The sequence below is a fragment of the Podarcis liolepis genome, assembly GCF_965112155.1.
Source record: "Podarcis liolepis genome assembly, chromosome: 12".
NCBI classification, from domain to species: Eukaryota; Metazoa; Chordata; class Lepidosauria; order Squamata; family Lacertidae; genus Podarcis; species Podarcis liolepis.
In genome coordinates, this window is record NC_139563.1 from 18,331,339 (window position 1) to 18,349,941 (window position 18,603).

General features: G+C 40.7%; 1 protein-coding gene across 6 annotated transcripts in view; it reads left to right on the forward strand.

Moving 5' to 3' along the window:
* The window catches only part of PARD3 (par-3 family cell polarity regulator), a 567,261-nt gene that overhangs the window by 347,574 nt on the left and 201,084 nt on the right, over positions 1–18,603 (forward strand). For all 6 annotated transcript variants that reach the window (XM_083466611.1, XM_083466612.1, XM_083466608.1 and 3 more), the window contains 2 exons: positions 4,134–4,262; positions 8,401–8,439. In XM_083466611.1, the coding sequence (XP_083322737.1) occupies positions 4,134–4,262; positions 8,401–8,439 (168 nt within the window). The remainder of the gene's footprint in view (positions 1–4,133; positions 4,263–8,400; positions 8,440–18,603) is intronic.

Consider the following 18,603-nt stretch of genomic DNA (forward strand, 5'->3'; position numbering starts at 1 on the left):
CATCCCATCTCTTTAGATGCTAGGGGCAGTTGGCTCTCCCTGTGAGAAGCACTTGTCTGAGTACTTGTTTCAGTGGATTTTGTGTACAACCTCAGTTGTCCTCTCTTTAGTTTTTGTTTTCCATTATATTTTCTCTCCTTCCCTGCCATTCTGGGAAAGGGGAGAATGTAGTAGGTGGTTGGGTTCTGGGCCTGAATGCCAGACAACCACCTAAGGATGTCACAGAAGCAACAGGGACAGGAGATTGCATTCCCCCCCTTGTTTTGGAGAGCAGGAGTGCCATTTTATATTTCTCCTCAGCAGTTCTTCTGGAGGCCCCAACAGCTTGAGACCTGACTCCTGCATCTAGGAGTTTAGTGGCTTTCATGTTCTCTGTGCTCACTTCCTGATTCATTGGGCTGAGTTGGGTCTCTATCTTATTCCTTGATGGTTAATTGGGAGTTTTGAAGAAAGGCAACAGTGGGTGAAGTCGTGTTAGGCCTTCCTATATTTTGCATTGCACCTGTGCACCCAGAATGATTAACTTTCCCCTCACGGCGATGGCGAAGAGGAGGGAGTCTATGCACACTCCCTTGGAGGATCCAGGCAAGGGGCCCCTAGTGATTCTCTGGGTCAGATGGGGTTGACTATGGAGAGCTCCCCCAATGATTCTGAAACTTTTCTTCAGGCTCAGGGTCCTAACTCTTTGAGGAATCTCTGGAAGTCCACTTAGTAGAGACCAGGGATAAGAAGAAGGTTCTGCCTTCTATCAAAAAACCTGAGAAGAAACCACGTCAGACTCAGTTTTTTCAGGCACCTCTGCAGTTCTCTAAATCTTGACCTTTCTCTTCCCTTCAGTACAGATTGACAAGATAGGAACACCATTTTGGGAGTATTATCATAGAGAGTTTGTGCTACAAATATATATCTGTTAAATATACAAGCAGCAACAAAACATGAGACATGAAGAAACATAAGGACTCGCTGTCCCTTCATAGGTTTTTTTTATTAAAAAATCCTGATTTGTGCTGGTACTCATGCCGTGTAGAAAAAATAGTCTTAACTGCCATGCCCATTATTTACTCACTTTCCTCTCAGAATGATGCAAAGTTATGAATACGACTTAACTTAACAAAGTTTGCAGTCTAACATGTAAAATGCTCCTGATAAGTGAGGCCGAGGAGGAATATGGGCTGAAAGACTGTGAGAGTTAATAAAATTACCCTGCTAAAGTCATGCAAACCGTCTTCTTTTTTCTTAGTGGCCAAGCATCTCCTGTATGCTCCATTTCTTTTGTAATTTCTAAGGAGGGATAAGAAATGGCAGCCTCCTCCCACACTATTCTATTTAAGAATGTTTAAGCAAAAAGTGGGAAATGCATTTACACATTTTTCTCTGTATTTTCACTATAGATTTTGTACTGCTCCAGAGAGCCTGCCACTTTGCCTTATGATCTGTAAGGGAAAATACAACGGTTCCTAATGCAGTCCTCTAATACTGTTGTCACATTATGAACTCATGATGCTTTCACTACTCCATTGCCTTCATATTGAGAGCTTAGTGTTGGAATAAACCATAGGAGCTATGCAGCCTGACACTGCTGCCCAGCGGCTGAAAATTGTGTATTTTAGGTTTCCTTGATGTATGACTATTTAGACTTTGAAAAATCTCTCATGTCAGATAATCTTCCTAAACAACATAAAAATAAATAAATGGGGGAGGGGGGGAGAATAATGAGTATTTAGTCTTACATTGAGTCTCATGAACTAAGCTGTGCTACTGCCTTGTGCCTTTTGCCCCACCTAAGAAGAGCAGGTGAAAGGTCCATCTAGTCCACCATTCTGTTCTGCCAAGGGCCAAATAGATGCCTATGGGAAACCTACAAGTAGGATCTGAGGTCAGCACTGCACTCCCCACTTGTGATTACTATCAAGTGGTATTCAGAGGCAAACTGCTTCCAACAGTGGAGGCAGAACATATCCATTGTGGTTAGTAGCCACTGAGAGCCTTATCCTCCATGCATTTGTCTAATCCTCTTCTACAGCCATCCAAGTCCACCTCAACTCTACAGTTCTATGATTCTAGATGATCCACATGGCTCCAAATCCATACTGCTGAATATTGCCATCACTTTTACTGAAGTAAAGATAGTTACTTCCAGTGCATAGCACTTATCTTCTAAAGTAGTTTCTTCCTTTTTTTCAATCCAAAGGTGAAAATAAGCTTAGCCTGACAGCTTCTTGTTGCCTCCTTTGATTGCTGTTATAATAGCTTGCTGAGCACTGAAGTCAAGGTGACTGGTTCTTTGTAATTTTCTGGGTTTTCTGTTACACTTTTCAGCAGCAGCCACAACAAAGAACCATGTTTGCTTTCCTGGGACATTACTTGTCCTCAGTGAGTCTCCTGGGATATCACTTGCCCACAGCGAGTTCTCACAGATAAATGTCAGTGGATCTCAAGCTCCGCCCCTTCCTCTCTTCTTCATCAGCTGTATCTTTTAGCATTTTCTGATGTATGTATGTTCATTGTGCTGACTTCTACCCACATTAATTTTGTGCCTTTCTACTAACTGAGCCTCTTGCTTTCTTAACTCTGCTACGTCCTTACAAACGAAAAGCCTCCCTGATGTTTTCTATCATGTCTGGTCAGTTTCAATTCAGTATCCCAGTTTCACTTATCTGTCAGGGCTTCACATGCTTCTGGGTGTGCTTGGATATATTGCAGACAAGCAAGCACACTTATCTTGGCATCCAACTCGTATTGGGATGTTATTTGCAGAGTTGCAATTTGTTTTCCCAATTCAGGCATGCTGATCATATCTAGATATGTTCTGTGGTTGTGTTGCCTTTGGAAGTGCATCATCATTGCCTGAGCCTGTGCAGAAGTAGTGTTCTCATATGTAAGAAAATGCTGATTTTTAAGACTTGTGTGTATTACTATTTAAATGCCATGAACAAACCACTGAATTGCTCTGCACATAAGTCATTTGTGCTGCTTCTGAACGTAGCTCCCAGTGTTTACCTATGTAAGTGCCTTTCAGGCTGTTTACCAGTATAGCAGCTTCTGAGTGCATCACAGTTTCAGCCCCAAACAATGGCAGAAGGCAGAAATGGCTGGCAGGGAAGGGCACCACAGTGGACCAGCACTGCCTTCTTGCCATATACTGGGGCGAAAGAGCAGTGAGGATAGAGCAATGTGGTCACACCGGCAGCAGTGCTTGATTGGTTCTGCTAACGTGCCAGCATCTGCCCAACTTCAACAATACACTGCCCTGGCATGTGGCAGCAACACTGGTGCTTGGAGGCCAGGTCCATGGCAGTGCCACTCTCCCCTAATTGCTCTTGTTGATAGGGGAACACAATGGCTGTTCACACTGCCCCCAGAGAGAGTGAGAGAGAGAGAGAAGAATGGGGAGAGGAGGTGAATTAAAAAGCAGAGCTGGAGTTGCCACAATGCTGTTCTCTGTATCTGTATTTGCTGCTCAGGAATAATCCTGCAGTTTTTTTCCTGTGTTGTGTGCAGCTGGAGAAGCCAATGTGCTTTCTCCAAATTTCAGCCCCAAACACAGGCATGACTTTTCCCTAAGACAAAATATGTCACCTAGTTCTAGCTTACAGTATCCTGGTTTGTGCAAAGGACTAAACTATGGTTAACATAAACCATAGTTGATGAATCATAGTTACAGCAAAGTTTGTTAGTTCACCGAAGAGTTAAAAGCACCAGTGAGAGCGGCCAAGCCTTGAGAACATGTGTGTGTGTGTGTGTGTGTGTGTGTGTGTGTTTCTTTTCACCTAGAAAATTGGATAACCTTTTGTGGAAAAATTGAGTGTTTTAAAATTTATTAGTGTAATAAGGTACAAGATAACGCAGACCCATACACATTATTGGGAACATTGACATCTAGTTACAGGTAGGTAGCTGTGTTGGTCTGCCGTAGTCGAAACAAAATAAAAAAATTCCTTCCAGTATCACCTTAGAGACCAACTAAGTTTGTTACTGGTATGAGCTTTCGTGTGCATGCAGACTTCTGAAGGTATCTGAAACACAGTTTAGCATTATAAGTGAACCAGGACACTGTGCTGCTCTGGTTTATCACAACAATCTTCACCTGTTGCACACAGGGTAATTCAAAATCTTTTCCCCACCCATTGCAGGTAAATGGAGTTGATTTAACAGGAAAAACCCAAGAAGAAGTTGTTTCCCTGCTGAGAAGCACCAGAATGGGAGGGAGTGTAAGCCTTATAATTTTCCGCCAGGAAGAAGCATTCCATCCAAGAGAACTGGTGCGTATTTTTTTTTTTTTAAGCACATTAGGTGAATATGAGCAAATAATGTGAAGACCTGCTGTCAAACATGTGCAGCTTGAAGTGGAGCACAGGAAAATAAACTTCTACTACATTTCACATGGACATTTCCTTTTAGCAGTGGTCTCCAAATTGGATTTCCACATTAATATGGGAACTAATGTTTTCAAATCATGGGTGACAGCAAATGCAGATTATAAACTGTTGCATGTACTTTGCTTGAGTGCCTACAGACAACTGATTATTCCCTGTCTTTTGCACTTTTGTGTCCCTGTTGGAAAGCTTGCTGTTTGTCACAGTACATGAACATTTTCCCCCTGTCTCAGAGCATTTACAATTAATCTAGAACAGGATGTATGAATGCTATGATTTGGAAATGAAGAATCTGTAAGGGCAAAAATGTGGTTGTTTCTAATATTATAGCTACATGGGAAAGACACCCCACAGTTATTAATTTAGCAAGGCAATTCGGAGAATCCCTGATGTACAATGTATCTTAAAGAAAATTATCATAGTATATAGGCTGTGCACAAATGTTTCCACAATAATTGCCTTTGTGGGTGTAGCAAATGTTGATTGTATAAAGCTGCCTTATTTTGGACCAAATCATTGTTCAGTATTTCAATATCTCCAGTTAGGACTGGGAGAAAACCCTGCCTGAAATTAAGGAGAGTCACTTCCAGACAGGATAGACAATTGGTCTGACTTGGTATAAGGCAGCGTCCTACATTCCTATCCCAGTTGTCTTTACTCAAGACTTCAAGCAACGATGTGACTAAAATTCATTTTTCTTTCTAAGAATTCAAACTCCTCCATCCTATAATAATCTTTCTCCCTCTATCCCCCCTTTAAGTTCTTCTAAATATAAGAACATAGGTCTCTAGCTCTCTTCGGTGTATTGAATGCTGCAAAAGGAGTGTCCTAGGTGATAGGGAACTTAGGAAATGCAACTTTCCATGCCACTAGTATTCATGCTAAGGACATAGGTACCCAAGAAATCTATGGATGGGGACCAGTTGGTGCCCTGGCATTCACAACTGGACTTTTGACCCAGCAGGAACGTCTGATAATTGAAAAGAAGGGGTGGATTGTTTCTGATTTACCTTCCCCCTGCAGACCCCAGCACCCTCAAAAGCCCTCTTGTGAGTCTAAGATCGCCAATTAGATTCTATGTTATATTTCCCAGCACCCCGCTCACTTGACACACTTCAGTGAAACTTCCCTGCCACCAACTACCATCACTACCAAATAATTCAAAAGGGTTAATGAGTCATGATGTTGGGACTTGTGGAAAGATAGGAGTGATTGTGGGTACATGGAAAAATATCTGTGTTCAGAGAGCATGATGAAGTCTGCATTTCAGCATAGGGGATGGTAGAGCAGGGTTTATTCTACTTTGGAGGGTGGGGAGATGGTAGGAATGGACAAATCCTTAGTGTGAATGAACTATTTAGAGGAGGCATGGCCTTTTGTACTTGCATGTGGGATAGATACTGAAGCCACAGGAGTGTGTTTACTCTCAAAGATATGCTACAGTGTGAAAACATCCTGCTTCTTCTGGAACAGGTGAAAACTCGTAAATGGGTTGTTGATCTAGAATTGGAAGGGAACTTGGGGGCCAAGTGGTTCAACTGCCTACTCAGTCTGCAACGCTGGATGCAGCATCAACACCCTTGACATGGCCATGCAGTGTCTGTGTAAATAACTTCAAGTGAACAAGAGCCTGCTCTCTCCTGAGCAGGTCCTGGGTGAATTCCAGTAAACTGAGCCCTCAAGTAAACTGGCCCCAAGCTATTAAGGGATTTATATACTACTTGTCCTGGTCCTCACTGCAGGAAGGACAAGGCAGACACAGCAAACAGGCACTCATTAAGTGAGTGGTCCCACAAACTTTCTTCATGCTGACATCCCCATGTCCTTTGGAGGCAGAGGTGGCATCAGTGCCAGCTCAGCATCTGATTTATTTTCACTTGCCTTCTCCTTTGGATGCAGCTCCTCACTGACATAAGGAGACACCAGGGGACAACTCCACAGCAGGAGGTATCTGCCTTGGACTGTCAGATGTCATAGGGCAGAACACCCCTCTGCCAATTGCATTCTTCGTCAGGATCCGACCATCCCCTCCATGACACTTCTATGGAATATGTGACACTAATAGTAGCACGTTTCACTTGCCCCAGTAACAAAGTGACAACCAGTGCAGATCTCTGATCACAGGTGATCAGACATGGTCTCTCACTCAACTTGCAAAATAGCATAATGTGGATCTCTATATTGTCAAATTATGCTGGAAAGATCTCATGCACACTTAGGATACAGTCACCTCGTAAAGTCTAGACCTAAATGGCAGGCTTGATATGAAAACAATTGTAGAGTGGTTTACACTAATAAATGGAAACACTCTTCCAAGACGTCAGTTCTTATTTGCTGCGGTTGACTCAAAGTTTCCCTCTCCCCATCATCATTTTGCCAACTTGTAGCTGTATTCATTTAGACCCAAGTGGCCAATATGGTTAAGGAGTTCATGTGAAAACAGCACTATTTTGCTTCTGATCAAGAATTTGGGAGATTGCAAGCAAGTTCCATTATATGTTTCTTGCGGCACCAACAAAATCTCCCCCCCCCCTTCTTCTTTTTTGCTTTGTTCTCCTCTTGATTTTAGGGATTAGGGAGTTCTTGGCTCAGTTCTCTGTCTTTTGTCAACCACAGTTGGCTTTAACAAGTTATTCCCTCTAGATGAGCTTTGGTTGCCTTTGTCTGTGTGCAGGAGATTAATTAAAATTGCCCCTCAAAGGAGAGTTGTGTTTGCCTAATGGCTCTGAAGCACATTAACATGGCTTGATGGGCAGGAACTGTAAAATGCATCATTCTGTGTGTGCACATAAGGGATAAAATGTTTAAGGAAATACATTATTTTCATGCTGTAAATTCTCCTGAGTTGTATTCTCTTTTTTAATACTATTTTATTACCGGTAATTTTTACAATAACAAAACCCCATCACATAACAACTCCCATACATGGGATTTCCAAAATCCCTTGACTTCTCTCCACTCCCCTTCTTGGTTCTTTTGTTTTACATTTGTTCATGCACGTCCATAATATCTTCAATTCTGATCGTCTTTATCTTCTTTGGCGGGAACTTCTTCATTTTCATATTCTGGGATGATTGTGGCTGAGCAACTGCTACCAGATACTGCTCTTTAAAAACATTCAGTCCTTTAAGCCCAATGTCAAGGCTTCTGTTTTTCTGGACAAAGATTATTTTAAGCATTTTCTTCAAATCATTATGTATTATTATCCAAGCTTTTTACATTGCCACCAATAAGATGTTCCAATGCCAAGCATTGTTATTGTGAACCATTGAGTTTTTATGGAATGGAGATTTCTGGAAGGGTAGTCCTATTGAAATTAGTGAACCTAAGTTGTCCATGCCCATTAACTTCAATGGTTCTATTTTGAGTAAGACTAGCTTTGGATACAACCATGTGTGCCATAAAGAGGCCATGAAAGTCCAGGTGGGCTAGGCAGGAAGGGGGGAAGCAAAAGACGAACTGAGCAGGCTTGAAAGCAGGTAAACTGTTAAATCAGCACACAGGTCAGTAGTATAATGGATTAGTTGCCAGGCCACTGTACCTGGTCAGGGACCTTTTGCCTAAAATAATGGAGGCTGAGTGAGATGAGTAAGTGAGGTGGAATACAAGCAAGTAGTTTCCTCTTTGAATGGAGCGCTGTAATGGAATCGAGAACTAGGTCTGGCTTGCAAAGTCCCTGGTCTTGGCATATTATGCTGTGTAAGGGTGGGACCCTCTATTAAGGACACATTATATCAACCGAAAGAGAATAACATAGGTTAGCACAGAGTGTTTTAAACGTTGTCACAGGTGCATCCTGCCAGTCAGAAGCACAAGGAGGCACTTGTCCCAGCCTCTCAGAATTGGCATATAAAGTGTCACCTGTGGGCATTTGGGACTTTTCACAGTGTGTTTTGTGTAGCTCTGATCTCCTATCCTGTGCTCCATTTGAGAACTAAACCCCTTGATAGTCCTCTTCTTAATCGTTGGCAAATGTCTTTTCTACCCTTATTCTTATTTTAATTTTTGTTCCCGCTTCTTCTAGAGTACTGAACAAAGCCAGTCACAAATTCCAAAGGAAACGGTAAGAGTTTTGTCTTTCACGTGTCATGGAAGGTTGCAATGATTCATTTATTTATTTATAATTAGCAAACTTGGGCCCATCCGTCAAAATAAAAAAGAGGGGTTTTTTTAAACAGACAATTCTGTTCACTGTATAGGCTGTAGGTGGCTCTCTCCAGCCTTAAATTGCATTTCACTTTATGTCTAGCACTTACTTCCCATGTGCTTCACGATCATTTGCGCCTCTATATGGGGCACATATGCATGCAGACAGTTCTTGTTTGGATACAAAATAAGGTATCTGGTTCCTAGAAACTGAGATAGTTTAAGGCTGAAATAAAAACAGAGAGGTCTGAATTGCAATCTAACATTCCCCCTCACAAGCTGTCATTCTTATGTTTTGTAACCAGTTTTTAAATTAACTCCAGTGTAGTTGAAGAAAGAATATCAGATTTATTTAGCAAAGCTCCTCAAGACATCCTTAAAATGTTTCTGATGAAGAATATCCAGATGTATATTACAGGAACAATTAAAGCACAGAGTGTTTCTGGGTTGTGTTTTCTTTTGCTTTTAGAAATGAATCATCATATGAATCAGTACATTGCAATGCAGTCCTGTTTACTTTTCATAACATCTTTCATAATGTCTTCACCTCAGTAAGAATAATGGATATGAAAAAAAAGGGATGAGAGAATTGCTTTAACTGAAAATTGCAATGGAGCATATAATTAGTTGAGGTTTCTAGGATTTATCTGCTTCACTGTTTTCCTTTTCATATTGGTGATTTGGGGCTTCATTAATGTTGTCTATAGACGTTTCAAAGCAGTGCCCCAAAGCATCTTCGCGTAATGTCTCTTGTGTACAAGCTTTGACAGTGGTTTTAAGGAAAACAATAAATATGATTGTTTGCTGGTTTCTTGGAAGAGGCTCCAAGGAAAGTAAAAGAAGCAGGTGGTGTAGAAGTAGGAGTGGTCATTTAGAAGAGATTGGAACTGTCCAATAGATTTCACTGACTGAGATGGAGAAGCAAACAGCAAGCCTACCTTCCTCCCCTCAAGTCAAGATGCTTAGTACTCAAGGCTGGCTAAGTTACTTTGGCACCTGAGACATCTTACCTTGCAAGCATCTCCCCCTGCCCACAAAAAATATATATGCAGTAATAATACGTTAAAACTACTTACAATAAATCAGATCACTAACAGTCTGCCCATTCATGACACCCCAATAGTGGGGTTGGCCAAAGGAGCAAAGTTATCTTTGATGGCTAAGCTATAAAGCACAAAAAAGCAAATTAAGCATTTTGCACCAATGCTCCCATTTTGCTCCTCCCTCCAGCAAGGAAACAAACCACAATGTGGCTGACTTAGTGTTACATGTGCACCAGCTTTCTTGGTTGGTTTCCCCCAAACAAATCATGAACAGGAAGCCAAGAAGAAACCTTGGCTAAAGAATGTGGTTTGTTTGGAACAGAAGAAATCACGAGCTCTGACTCACACCAAATGCTAAGCCAGCTGCTTCGTGGTTTGCTGGAGAAAGGGAAGATAAAATTGGGAGAGCTCAAGCTTCATGAAGCAGTATGGCGCTAATGCACAACTGACTTAGCTTGCCCATGGTTTATAGAATCATAAAATTGTTGAGTTGGAAGGGACCAGAGATTCATCTAGTCCAACCCCTGCAATATAGGAATCTTTTGCCCAAAAAGCAGAGCTGTATTAACTCTATAAGTGTGCTCAAGATTGTCAATTCAAATCCCATGTTACATGATGCAAATATACCAGGGGTCCTCTTTGTGGTGGTCTTGGTTATTCTGCATTTACAATCAGGGCTTCTTTAAAGTTTTTTAGAGATCAAGTGTCATACCTGAACTCTTGTCATTATGTGACAGGGAAGTGATGGCTGTGTTCCATGATTTGCAGAGGTGTCAAATGCTAGCAGCCTGGCCAGTAGTGAAAAAAATATTCTCTAAAATTGCCGTAAATTGAATGTGGAGCTTTGGATAGGTGCTAGGAATGCTAGCCTAGGAATGCTGACTGGAGAGAGCATGTGGTAGCATCCCCACTCCCTCAAGTTCCTTAATCTTAAATGCATATCAAAGCTTTTCCAGCAAAAACTCAATGGCATGAGCTTGTTTTGTAATATTTCACATGCTGACTTCCTTATCTCCCCCCCAGCCTGCTGCCTCTTTGCTTGGTTATGCATCATTCCCCATTTGGTTCTCCTGCCTCGTGTTGTCAGACCCTTCAGTTTCTTGTTCTTGCAGCTTTCTGTTTTATTGTACCACACATATGGTCTCTCTTGTGCTGTTAGTCGTGAGTTCAGTGAGTGCTGCTGTCACAAAGTTGACAGCAGAAGAAGGGAAAACTAAAAAAGTAAGGATAATGTGGGGAGAATGGGTGAAATACAAAAATGAAATGAGAGTTCCAACTTTGAAGCACAGAACATCAAAAGTATTTGCAGCCTGAAGTAAAAAAAAAAAAAAGTCTGTTAATTTGGGCTACAAAATGACTAGTTAGAAAGAAAAGCCATTGCTATCAAAGTCAATTTTTCCAGCAATCTTAGTGCCTTCACACCCCCAAACTAACTTATTGTGTCAGATTTAGATACTTTTCCTTACAGAAGTTCTTGCATTAGATGAGTATGCATTTTCCAAGTACTTAAAATAGCAATTACTTGACACACAAATTGGGATACTGAAGGCATTATGGGATATATTTTGGACAATACCTTCTTGATTGAGAATACTGAAATGCAGGAGCTTTCATGAAGTACTTTGAGTAATTTAAAAAGTAGCAAAGGCTCACTCTACACACAGAGAGACACAGACACAAATACACACACACACACACACACACACACACAGTCTCATTTAGTGAACCCTATTCTTTTTCTCTCCTGTAGCAAGACTGCATATAATTGACTCTGACACTAATTATTTAACTTTGCTTAACTCTGGGTTTCTGGGATAGAAGAAAGGAAGTTTTCAAAACCATGGAACAGAACCCTTCTGGAATTGGACCTCAGAGGACCCCAGAGAGTTTGTCTTAGGCTTTTGCATTTATATGGCTGGCCTATTACATCTGGCCAACTCAAAAGTGAGAAATGCCGCTGATCTCTCTGGACTTTGGCTGGCTGACTGGTTACCTGCCTATCCCATCCTTAGGTACTCTAGGCACCTGCTGCCTCCCAAGCTGTAGGAAGCTGGACCTTGCCAATACCCAGACCTATGTGCCTGAAAACTGTAAATGAAAAAAATAAATATAGGGAGCTTTTGGCATCAAGGAGAACAGTGTATCGATATGATCTTAATGTCACCTGCCATGTGAAAATATTGTATTCGTCCATCCCTAATTAAGAAAGTACAGTACAATAAGTTACTCTCTTGATGAATGCATTCTGTGGTGTCCCAGCTGGGATTCCATTGGCTACCAAACTATACTAGAAAAGTGTAGCCAGCAACTTCCTGCTCTCATGTTGAGTTGGCTTCATGGATTCCCATATGGCAGTTCAAAATCTCTATTATATACTCCTATCCAAAACTGAGCAGATGCACCTTCTGCTAAGCATGGTGATTATTTTGATATGAAAGAGATTGACTGCAATATGAAAACCAGTAATTTGTCATTACATTTCTGTTTCTGAGGATAATTATCTTAATCTTGTTACAGTGCATAGAAATAAATTGTTAATTATGATATGAGAAACATCTGCCAATTAACCTTTGCCCCTTCTTCTCAAAAGTCAATAGCGCTAGGCTAGCATTGTGCATTTTGAGTTATTTTTTCCTCCCTGTTTTTCCTCCCTTATCCCAAATCTGACAGCGCTCTTTGTGTTAGCGTCACCTGTGGGGACTTAAGAGTGCATTTGCCCACCTTGCTTGATTTCCTTGATAGAGTCTAAATGGCTCCTTGGAAACATGTTTGAATAAAATAAATGCAAGGAGAATAACACTTCAATCTGCATGAAGGTTTTTTTAAAAACGAAAGTCCCTTTCATGCATGAATCAGGTGAAAAGAGATCTCATGTAGAAAGGGGCTGTAGGAGCCATGCTTGTCCTCAAGGTCAAGTGACAACTTAGTCTTGTCCCTGACACCCATCCATTGGGCATGGATGTCTGTAAAGGAAATCCTATATGTCTCAAGGCAATATATAGACATACCATAAAACAGTTAAAAAATTAAAAACAATCCAAGCCCAACTGAAAATAGGTTATTAAAAATGCAAAATGAACACCTAAGGCCAAGACCTTTTCATTTAGCTGGAAAAACTTGTATAGATCTCTGTGTGTATGTGCCATGTGCACAGCTTGGGGGGTTGTGTTGTTGTTGTTACATCAACCTGCTCATAAATTCTTACAAATTATCTGGAACCCTTCACAAATTGGGTTCCAGCTCACATGGAAAGCCTGTGAGCATAGAAGTCTACATACATAGTCTTTTTCCTAGAAACATCCACACTTACTTCGTGACACTTGGGACCAGGGTCAGAGGTCCACTCCTGGTTCTGCTGCTGTTGTGCTGCTAGGGACTAAAGCACAGTTTGGCACATACTTTGTCTTCCTCAGGCAAACCACAGGTGGTAAACCAAGAACAAACCATGGTTATAATTCATGATCTGTCTGGAATGAGGCAAACCACAAGCATGAGATTGGATGTCATGTTAAGCCAAATCATGACTTAGCCACAGCAGAAAGAAGTGGAGCTAAGTGGCTCTCTCTTGGAACTAGCACATTTCCTTGTGTGCTCTAAGACCAGCTGGTTGTGAGGCATTTGGGAAGCTCTGTGCAGAGGACGGAGCAAGCCCTTTGAACTATCTCCCCCTATTCCCTAGGCTAGCTTTGACAGATGTCAGTCATCTGACATCGTTGAGATGTCAAGTGGGGGATATCCTACATTCCTCTCAAAGTTCGCCTGTGTAGTGTCACTGGGGCAGTTCTGACCCGCAGGGACAAAAAGATTCCACACACCTCCTTTAAGTCATGGTTAGGCCTGGTGTTACATGTGAAGTGTGTGTATGGGAAATTGTAAATTCAATCATAGGCATGTCAGTGATGAGCTGCCATATACTGAGGGCTTCCTCAAACCTGAAACCAGCCCTGGACCACAGAGGGTTGCGGATGCACACCAGTGATGTTTCAGGGGTTAAACATTATTTGTTTCCACTCTTGGATACTTCACAAAATCCCCTCATAAACTGGTTTTCTTTTTCTTTTCTTTTCTTTTCTTTTCTTTTCTTTTCTTTTCTTTTCTTTTCTTTTCTTTTCTTTTCTTCACATGCTGGGAGTTTCTTATTTGCAGCTCTATAGACTCCTACCCATGACTGATTCACCATATGGTATACTGGGCCCCTTGAATGAGAAGTGGATGATGCAATATATTTCTCTTTTCGTGCACAATTAATAACTGGGTCAAGATTTTTTTTTTCTAACTTAATAGCATTTATAAACTCTTTTCAACAATGTCCTCTGGGCAGTTCACAAAAATGTGCATAGCATATTTTGAAAATATATGCTTTTATACATGCAGTATATATTACAAGGTGTTTCACCTCTTTTGGAACACATGTGGTCAGGTTATGCAACATGGAATCAGGGCTCTGTCTTGTCTACTGTCCTGTTTCTAGTAGAGACTTCCTAGCTAAGTGCTTCCATAAAGCTCACAACAGCACATGAAGGCAACAGTCCTACCCTCTTGTTTAGCTTCCTTTACACACCCCAAGCTACTGGTATCTAGAGGAATGCAATCTCTGAACCTACTGGTCCTGTTTAGTTATCATGACTTACACACATTGGTAGACCTGTACTCCATGAATTTGGCCAATTCCATCTTAAAAGTCCTAAGGCTGTGACCAGCACCAAATCTAGGGCATAGGAAATCCCTTTGGAGCAACTTTCCCCAGATGTAGAGCCCCAGATGTTGGACTACAAAACCCATCTTCCCCAGCCAGCCTGGCCTGTTGTCAGGGATGATGGGGCTTGTAGTCCAACAATATATGACTGGACAAGGCTGCTTAAGGTAGAAGATGTTATTAAACCTCAACCAGTTTTTAAAAAATAGAGCTCTAAGGAAACTTGAGTATTTTTTTGGAAAGTTTTTTAGGGGCTCCTCAGTAGGATGATGACTTTCCTCTTAATAACTTTCCTATCTCTACTGGGTTTTTCCCGGCAGTGCTTAGGCTGCAGGCAATTGGATATGTTCTAGGGTAAACTACATGACCAATGATGAGGTTCAACAGGACTGGCCAGCATGTCATACGAATTAACCTAAAACATGCCCCAGAATCATTTTATGGCAGAGGAGTCGAAGCTGCTCAGGCAAATAAATGTGGAGAACGGTCACAAAGATCAAAGAGTTGACAGTGACTGACTGAAATGCATGTGCCTCAATTGGTTAGATCCTGGAATTTGTACTTTAGCACAAAGTGATTTATTTTGCTTACTAACCCAAAGAGTTTTGTGAAAGATACCCACTTGCAAATACTGTATACGTAACGGTTGGGACTTTGATAAATATTTCCCCTAGTATATGATTGTATAATTTGGAGAGGAATTCTTATTAGCAGATGGGGAGAGGTTTGATACTGATGAGGTTGACAGTATTATTCTCTGCGTTGATTGGGAGTATTGTGAACACTGCTTATTATTTCTTGTGACTTTTAGTGAGATAAAGAAAAATGCAGCCTTTTGTCTTCCAATAATGTGAGACTGGTCACGTTAAACATGAGGGTGATTGCCTTTGGTTTCATATCCATTTGGGGGCCGTTTTGAATGATTTCAGATTACATTTTTAATAAAGATGCAATCTGAAGGAAAAAATTAAGAGAGGGAGAGGGAGAGAGAATATGCAATCCACCCCAGGGTACTGCTGTGTTTAGTTTATTTTACCAGAGTAGGCAAGCTGTTTCTAAATGGCTTATTGGGAATAATAATGCCTGGAGCTAAAGCAATAATCCATAGGGAATCGTTTTATCTAATACACATAATCTCTTTCTCTGCCTAATTTGAATCTCTATGGATGTTGGAAATTAATCTGTTGAATTTTGGTGGTGTCCTTTACTGGTGGTTATTCCATATCAGTTTATGAAATATATGTACCTTGATGTGCAAAGTTAAGCTGTTTCATAAATTTGTCCCTGATACTTTGTCCATGATGTTTGAATGTATGTGCTAGTTCCAAACTTAGTTTTAATATTTACAAACATGAAACCATTGTGTTCAGTGTGGCTTATTACGAGACAATGCTTTTTGGGTTAAAAAAGAGAGAGTGAGAGGTACCAGTATTCGTATCTTGATAAAAGTTCTGTGGGTGCCAGTACAAAATCACTACCATGGCATCACAAAAAGAGGTAATGATACCCTATACTAATGAGCTTGTATGTGAAGTTTGCCTGCCTCCTAAGCCTTCTCTTCGCTATATCTTGGTCTTTGTTGCCCCTTTAGAGTTGCTAGGTGACAACAGAAGTCAAAACTTTTCAAGTTCCTCTTCTTTAATTAAAGGTATAGCAGCCCTGGATACAGGGTCTAGACCAGGGATGTCCAACAGGTCGATTGTGGGGTGCCCCTGGTTGATCCTGGTTGATTGTGTGATCTTGGTTGATCGCCCAAAGTTTTTGGGGTCTTCCTTCCCCCAAAAAGCTTTGGTCAATACAATGGGTAGATCACTGCCAGTTTTTTGTGTTTTTTTTTAGTGGGAATAGATCACAGTCTAGTTGGACACCCCTGGTCTAGACCCTAGGTGGGTAACCTGTGGACCACAAGCAATGCTTCCTCTTGTGCTAAGCAGCCTGCTAGTTGCTGCCTGCTGCTATGGCTGAAATTACACATTCTTGGGCTATCAAAATTGCACTCACTGTTGAATTTGCTACGCCACTGCTGCCAGTTATTTTCTTCCTCTGTACTATTACTTCAGCCATCTTACTATTTGGTAACTATCTCTTTTAGGTTCCTTGGCCCTCAGCCTGCTCCACAAAACTACCCCAGTCCATAAGACCTGAGTATAGTATTAACACCATCTAAAACTGACAGTTATCTCTTTTTAAATTTATTTTATTTTTGCATTTTTAATTTTACAAGCAATAACAACAAAAAAGAAACAAAATGCAGACATCATATCCCCTTTGAGTGCCCCCTTTTGTGTATCCTTATATATTTGCATTCTGCATCTCATCACGAACTCCAATTATATTATAAGTCCTTAATCAATCCATAGTTCAAATTTTTACTACAAGTTTTCTGTTAAACCTGCTAATGAATGTAGTTGTTTACAATAATTTTTCAAAAAACATTGTGTACTTCCCCCATTCTTTATTCAGATTTGACTCTTCCTGGCTCCTAATTCTTCCTGTAAGTTTTGCCACTTCAGCATATTTCATTAATTTTATCTGCTACTCTTCCTTGGTTGAAACTGTATTTTCTTTCAGTCTCTGGGCCAGCAATATTCGGGCAGCTGTGGTCATGTACATAAACAATTTCTTCAGGTCCTTCAGGATATCTGTACCTAAAATTCCTAAAAGAAAAGCTTCTGGTTTCTTTGGAATGGTTATTTTCAACATTTTTTTCAACTCATTATATATCATTTCCCCAAAAGCTTTTACAGTGGTACCTCAGGTTAAGAACTTAATTCTTAACCTGAAACTGTTCTTAACCTGAGGTACCACTTTAGCTAATGGTGCCTACTGCTGCCTCCGCGGTGCCGCCTTGCAATTTCTGTTCTCATCCTGAAGCAAAGTTCTTAACCCTAGGTACTATTTCTGGGTTGGCGGAGTCTGTAACCTGAATCGTCTGTAACCTGAAGCATCTGTAACCCAAGGTACTACTGTACCAGCTTGCATAACCACCATATATGATTATATGTGCCCTCTATCACTTTACATTTCCAGCACATATTAGAGTTTGATTCACACATTTTAGCTAATTTACTAGGAGTAAAATACCAGCGGTACATCATTATCATATAGTTTTCTTTCGAAGTGTAACATACTGTGTATTCCAGATCTATATTCCACAATCTCTCCCATGCTGCTAACTCAATATTATAACCAAAATCCCTCGCCCAGTGTATCATCACTGATTTGACCTGTTCATCTTTCATTTGCCAATCCAGTAGGAGTTTATACATTTTAGAAATTAATTTGTTTTTATTTTCTAGCAACTCTTCTTCAGATTGAGGGGTTTTATTTGAATAACCTTTCTTTTTAACCGACTTAAATACTTCATTAAGCTGGTGATATTGCAACCAATCGGTTACTAGTCCTCTTATCTCTTCGAACTGCCTTAATCTGAAATCTTCTATTAATAAGAAAGTTATCTCTTTCTTTGTGGAAGCTGTTGTGGAAACATTCTCACAGCTTTGTTCACTAAGCAGATGGGATGATGGCAGAATTCATCCCACCTGAGTGCAGTACAGTAGGCCCACAATTTACACTCATTTAAGTTGTGTGCATTTGGCTTTACACACTTAGCAAACTAAAAATAAATTAATAAAATGGGGGAAGGGGGCAGGCACCTGGGGAAAAAGACTTTGGCAACCCTACTGGCCACTGTGTTTTGACTATACACGATTTTTGCTTTAGGCGCAGTCCGTGGAATGTAAGCCCCATGTAATTTGCAAGCTTTTTGTACAATATGCAGATGCTACTAAGATGGGAGCTGTAACAGAGAAAGGTTTCAGGCCTTTAATTTGGATGCTGGTCTAGCATATTAAATAGTGTCTCAGTGATAAGATTAAAACTAAAACAGACTCTCCCAGTCTACCATGGAATCTCAAACAAGCCTCCACATATAGTTTCTGAATTTCTGCAGCTACTGTTAGATTTGTACTAATGTAGAGCCTTTGCCAGATGTGACATATTAACTTAGCTAATAAGAATAATGAGCCTCCGTCTATATGTGCAAATAAGATTAATTAATGTTTACCCTAACATGTGGCAGAAATTAGAATATTTCGCTTGGGAACAGCTGAAGAGAAGAGAGCAATGAGTCTTCTTTGTAGCTGTGATCAGCTGTATATGGTTTTCTAGTTATGCAGTGGGCACTCATGGTAGCACCAACTAAATCAAAACTATGATCACAGTTTGCCCATGAGGCTCTTTGGGCAGAATGTTTTGATCTACTAAAGGAAAACAGAAACTGGCTCAGTGAGCAAATTGCGTTAGTGCCCCAGTGTTTGAGGTTGAATTACTTAAGTTTAGT